The sequence below is a fragment of the Pseudochaenichthys georgianus genome, chromosome 15 (genome assembly GCF_902827115.2).
Source record: "Pseudochaenichthys georgianus chromosome 15, fPseGeo1.2, whole genome shotgun sequence".
NCBI classification, from domain to species: Eukaryota; Metazoa; Chordata; class Actinopteri; order Perciformes; family Channichthyidae; genus Pseudochaenichthys; species Pseudochaenichthys georgianus.
This window is the reverse complement of record NC_047517.1, coordinates 32,108,210-32,114,662: the sequence shown is the minus strand read 5'-3', so window position 1 is coordinate 32,114,662 and position 6,453 is coordinate 32,108,210. Positions and strand designations below refer to the sequence as shown.

Genomic DNA, 6,453 nt, shown 5'->3' with positions numbered 1-6,453 from the left:
AATTTGACTTTCCCCCTAACATTCACTGGTAGATCAGTAGTCTACCTTCAAAAGGCCAGAGGACATAGGGAAGCATGGACTTGCTTAGAACCAAACAATGCCAGTTTTTTTTCCATTTCTGAAACCAAGTGAGATTCGTGAAAACTGAATGTAACCTAAACATTAGAACATCCTCAATAACCAATGCAAATCAATTATACAAAATAAAACACACACATTCCACAAACCCTATGACTGACTAAAGATAGATATGTGCCTGCAGCTGTTCCAGTGTGGAACACCCAGCTTGAATGGTTTGAACATTGAAAACAAAGGAGAGAAACCTCTGCAAATATGCCAGGAGTCATTCTGAATCAAAGAAATCCTCGAGTTTTAATCCATGTATTTATTTTTCTTTTATTGTAAAGGGTATGAAACTATAGGTGAATCGTTTTATGTTTCATCATTTATCGCAAAGTTTACATGCAGTCTCTTTCCAATTGAAAATGCAAATGATAGTAATAATATCAAAGGATATAGGTAGGACATTTCCTCTTATCACGGCTCTTATATAAGACACTTGAGAATATAATACCCCATCAACCCCCCCACCCCTTTCTCTTGGAAAACCCCGTGTAAACAAAAAGGCGATGGGGTATACCTTTAACTCGGTGCCTTCAGAGTCGGCTGATCAATCTAAACCCCTAAAATAACAACGGTAATAGTAACAAGAATTAAGACATTTTATTGTTATTGTTTTCAACAATATAGCATGTTACGTACATTCCGGTAAAATACTTTTTTCTATTTTTTTCTTTTTTCTTTTTTACCTAAACGACCTAGAACCACCTCACCTTTTGTCTGCATCAGCACTGCAAACATGATCCGTTTAACAAGTCATCATCTCTATTTATCTTTAGAATTACATTTCTCTTAAACGAATTTAAGAGACAAATAATTGTAGCATACCTGCATTAAGCACATTTCCGAATTGTCTTAAGTGCTTGCTCTAAAAAAAACAAAACAAGTGGAACTTTGTTTTAGAGATAGGTGCACCCTCAGGCAGATTTCCACTTGTTTAAAAGTTTGAATATGGGATAAATGATTTGTTGCAGTGGCTGTTTTTTCGCAGTGTTCCAGTCCGTCTGCTTTGCACTTTGCCACAAGTGCTCGAAGTTTGCCTCACTCCAACTCGTAAATAACTTTTCCAAAAAATGGTTGCTCTTCATCCCCCTTCTGTGCCAGTTTTTTAAGAGCCAAGGTCCACTAGATTAGAAGACATAGGGTTCAGTATGGAGTCGTGGTGCATTGAGTGGTGATGGTGCACCGAGTCTACACCGCTGAGAACCGGGATGGCGCTGGGTCCAGGCGGGGGCGCAAGGCCGTGCAGGGACTGTAAACCGGAGCCGAGGAGCAGAGTCGGGCTGTGGGACGTGTGATCCGGGGTCCCCATGGGTGTTTTATCGTCGTCCGAGCTCCCCAGGAGAGATTTATTTCCATTCATGGAAGAACTCAATGGGTTGTGACTATTGCTGTTGGAGTTCTCGTTGTTTTCCCTGATAACAACACAACAAAATCACACATTATTGTGGTCCATGTGCAACCAAACTCTTGTAAAGATATTACATCAAGCTGTGACTAGCTACAGTGTTTTCACAGAATATAAACTAGAGTACTTTAATATGCAAATGTAATATCTGCAATAAATATTTTTAACGTTGAAAAAACAAAATAAACTTTATTTTGAAATAACTAACACATATGGGCCTATATATACACACACACACACACACACACACACACACACACACACACACACACACACACACACACACACACACACACACACACACACACACACACACACACACACACACACACACACACACACAGAGAAGAAGAAAAGACACGCACGCACGCACGCACGCACACACACACACACACACACACACACACACACACACACACACACACACACACACACACACACACACACACACACACACACACACACACACACACACACACACACACGCACACACACACACGCACAACATACACAATGCTAATGTTGTATATTAGGCCAAGCTATATTTACCGAAGCCATAATAGCATCATTAATATACATGATCAAATGCTTAATCTAATGATTTATTAAAGCATCAATCAGTACATGTGCCAGGATGCAGGCAATAAGTAAGTCATTGAAATAATTAGAGGCCTTGGCTCATTTCACTACAGTACTGCAGAAAGTTAAATGGCTGCATTATAGAGCAGTGACTGGAGACAATACATCTATCAGACTATTGCACCTGCATTAAGCGTCTTTGTTTAAGGCAAATTAACTTAACCAGAGTGACCTGTGGGTAAACACGCCTATCAAAGTGGGCTAGCTCTTTAGTACGTCTGAATAATTGACAGCTCTAAATATTACTGAACGTGTGCTTGTTGCCTATGGCGTAGTTCATGTGTTTGCAGTGGTGAGTAAGTCTTTCTCAGTGGGAAGACATGATTTACGTGGAGCTTTCAGCCCGAATTAGTGGCCACAGGGCGAAAGAAGACACCGACCAAGTGAACACCTGACTAAAACCTCTCCACACGATGTAATTTAAAAACGTTGAAATGTACAAACGACTCCTAATGAAATTTCAACCTGGCTTGTGTGGAGTCTACACAGCGTGCCACATCAATTACACCGCAAACAACTTTTAAACGTGTTCTGGGATGTTTTCTTGTGTCCAATCCAGTGGGCTATCTGGAGGTTTCAAACTTTTTTTCTCTCTGATCCTTACGTGAAAGTCTAATTTAATGTTATAATAAGTGTGATTAAAACATAAAAGTGGGGTAAATGCAACTTTTATAACCTTGTAATTTACCTGACAAAAACTCTTTAATTTTCTGCCTTTCAACTTTTACGCACGGCCTGCATAATTATCACAAACATGAAAAACAACAGTACAGGACGTGAGTTAACTGAACACAAAGTAAGGAAAAGTCACTGCTTTTAATATAATTGTCCTAAAGAAACAGATGCGTGCAGAAAACTAAACTGTATTAGGTAAGAAGTTGAACCGAAAATATATGAACATTTGCGCAATGCAATTATAAATTGCCAGATGTAGGTCAAATCATATAGGAGCATCAGCTGTTTTTGGCTTGGTTAAAATTAGTTTTCTGTCTTTTTTAATTAATGTCACAAGCATAACAAACCACAAGATTCCCCTTTTCTGAGAAATATTTGTAGTACTCCTACCTTTCCTTCGCCTCCGCTGCTCGGTCTCGCTGCCGTCGGTTTTTGAACCAGTTGCTGACCTGCGTGGTGGTGAGTCCCGTGCCCTCGGCCAGCTCTCTTTTCTCCCGCGGGGATGGGTAAGGATTGTGGGTGTACCACTCCCGCAGGACACTCCTGCTCTTCTCCTTGAAGCAGTAGCTTGTCTCTTCTCCGTCCCAGATGGAGCGAGGCAGGGGGAACTTTCTCCGGACGCGGTACTTCCCCACGGCGCCGAGCGGACGGCCTCTCAGCTTCTCCGCCTCGATGTAGTGCGCTTTGAGCCACAGCTGCTGCAGCTTCGGGTGATTGTGCGGAGAAAACTGGTGGCTCTCGAGGATTTTGTAGAGCTCTCGGAAGTTCCCCCGGTGGAAAGCGACCACGGCTTTCGCTTTGAGGACGCTCTCATTTTTGTGGAGGTGCTCACACGCCGGGAGGGACCAGAGGAAGCGCCCGAGCCGCTCGATGTTCCCCCCTTGTTGGAGAACTTCGCAAACACACGCAACTTGCTCCTGCGTAAAACCAAACGTCGGAAGCATGGACATGGCGACAACGTAAACCAATACAGATTATATTGTGCCTTACTTCCACGTCTCCCCTCTCAGTCTCACATTAAATCAAAACGCATTAAGTCCATAAGCGACAAAAGGTCCACAAAAGAGCAACCTCAAACTTAAAACAGCCCAAGGTTAGGTAGTAATATCCAACTGCGTATGGTGGCATAAACTCAAGTCCATTCAGCCGTGCAAAACCCCAGGCGACAAATCCTCATATAGTTGGTGAGAAAGAGAGAAAGTTGCTACTCCTTCCACCGTCCTCCTCCACCTTTTCTATGCCGTTTCAACATAACCTACTCCCGGAGACCGGGCTCGCTGGCTCGTTTTAATAATATTATTCTAAGCTGGCAAGACAAGCGATTATATGAAATCTGATTGGTCGGTTATCTGACCCGGGGATGGCGAGGATAAGACAATAGCCTTCGTCAAATTATTTGCCATGGTTACGCTGTCACTCAAAGTAACCTGATATGCTTTGAGGTGGCTCCCTGGCAAAGTCAACACGATTGTTCCCTTCACGACCAGCCCGCCTACCAATAGAAATATTGCTCCGATTTTTCCTCTTAAAACACTTTTTTCCCCTTTCCCTTCACTTTGACAGACACCTCGGGCAGCCAAAGAGCGCGGAGCTGGGGGAGAGGGGGTGTGGAGAGGGAGAGAGGTCCCGCAGCTGGGGGAAGGATGGCGCCAGAGCGCGCAGTCTGCTGCAGTTTGTCTTCCAGCCTCCAGCGGCTCTCACAAATCAATCAACATTTCCAACACCTGGAACTTTAAAGTCAGTCACTTTATATTTTCATACACGACAAATGACTGTCAGCTGTCTAGCGATAACAAGTAAATTAAGGAAAAGTTCCCCCTACAATACCTGACCAACTTATGGCAAGCAGTAAATAATTACAATTAGACTAAATATGTCAGAGAGAGGAGAGGTTTAAGTTTTCTCACCCCCAAACACGTTAAATACATTTGTTTTCAGCTCACATGAAGATGTAAATGTAGTCATTTAAAGTGGGTTTACAGCTGGCTTACGTTAGATACATGGTGAACATAACTGCATTTAGAAACATTTTCTATGCTTTTTTATGTTTTAAATAATAATATCATAAGAAACATAACGTTAGACGTTTGAAAATGTATTATTTTAGTAAGAAATATATGGAAAATATGTGCTAACATTTCATGTATAAAGACTGTGCGTTAGGCTATTCCCAAAGGAAATTAAGTCTGTCACTTCGTTTATATTAACTTTATAACTGATTTAACTTTTCTATTTGTTTAATCCGGAATAAATATACTGTGGTGTATTTCTCTGATCCTAAAGCGATATTATATATTTGTAAGAAGACATGTTGCTCCATAATTAAGTAAAGTAGTAGGACCATGCTACTGTTTATTATTTACATCTAAATGAGGGGTGAGCCAGTGAGGGCTGAGACAATGTGAAGGTGTGCAGCAGCTCGCGGTGCTGCAGAGAGGGAGAGCAGAGAGGGAGAGAGGGAGAGAGGGAGAGAGGGAGAGAGGGAGAGTGTGTCGGGGAACAGTGGAGAGGAAACCGAGCAGCATGCAGCACCGGTGAGCCAAACAATTCAATCTGTATTTAAGTCGTCTGGCTAACAAGGTTCAGTGCAACAGTGCAGGAAGATGGAAGTCAGATATCATCAGAGCTGGGAGGAGAACTCAGATAACTAATAGTAGAAGTACTAATACTCTGTTACAAATTAAAAGTCCTGCATTCAAATGTTACTCAAGTAAAAGTACACAAGTATTAGCATCACAATATACTTAAAGTACCAAAAGTATACTTATTATGCAGATTGGCCTATTCCAGAATAATATATATTTTGATTATAATTATTGGTGCATTAAAGTGTTATCAAAGTAGTAAAGGTGCAGCTAGTTTGAATGACTTTGTATACTACAGGGTAGCTAACAAGTGTTGTTAATATTTTCACATTATTAATCCAATTGTCCAAAGTAACTAAAGCTATAGCCTATTACATAAATGTATTGGAGTAAAATAACACAATTCACCTCTGAATTAGGTAGCAAAGTAGCAACACATTGAAAGTACAAGTCTCTCAGAATTGCACTTGAGTAAATGTACTTAGTTACTTTACACCACTGTATTTGAGTCGTCTGGCTAACACGGTTCGGTGCAGTATCGTGGAAGATGGAAGTCAGATATCATAATCACAGCAGGATTAGGAGATAGGGTTTGAAGAGCAGAGCAATCATTTCAATGTGATGATTAAGATAACATGATGCGGGGAAAAGGCGAATGTATAGGTTTTATAATTCAGAGGAGAAAATGATACTTGTTGATGAAAAATGAAGAGATTGTTTTGTCTCGATGCAAATCCTCAAAATTGGCAGCAGCATAATGAAAACAGTGTCATAAATGTTATGTTGGTGTTGTCAGGTGTATGGGGACGTGTGTCACGCGGACGGGCATGTGTGTTATTGACTGTTGGGCCACAGATTGACCAGTTGGTAGATTTCTATCGCTTCACCATGGGACCTCTTCATTAGAGATACGATTGTCAGCTACACCCACACACAGTATCACATCACTCGAGACTGCTGCCTCCAACTACACACAGACACACGGACACACACGCGCATATACCCATACACTCACACAACACGCTT

The 6,453-nt window shown here is 41.6% G+C and overlaps 1 protein-coding gene across 1 annotated transcript; it reads right to left on the bottom strand.

The window, feature by feature from the left end:
* Window positions 1-376: 376 nt before the first annotated feature.
* On the bottom strand, window positions 377-4,218 carry six2a (SIX homeobox 2a). The gene is made up of 2 exons (XM_034100991.2): window positions 3,233-4,218; window positions 377-1,535 (listed from the first exon to the last, which is right to left on the bottom strand). The coding sequence occupies exons 1-2, from the start codon at window positions 3,790-3,792 to the stop codon at window positions 1,229-1,231; spliced, it is 867 nt and encodes a 288-aa protein (XP_033956882.1). The 5' UTR covers window positions 3,793-4,218; the 3' UTR covers window positions 377-1,228.
* Window positions 4,219-6,453: the final 2,235 nt, after the last annotated feature.

Excerpts from the sequence above, each read along its gene's own strand:
- six2a (XM_034100991.2), bottom strand. The coding sequence starts at position 3,792 with ATGTCCATGCTTCCGACGTTTGGTTTTACGCAGGAGCAAGTTGCGTGT. Across the intron at positions 1,536-3,232 it reads GCAGCGGAGGCGAAGGAAAG|GGAAAACAACGAGAACTCCA; the intron begins GTAGGAGTACTA and ends TGTTGTTATCAG.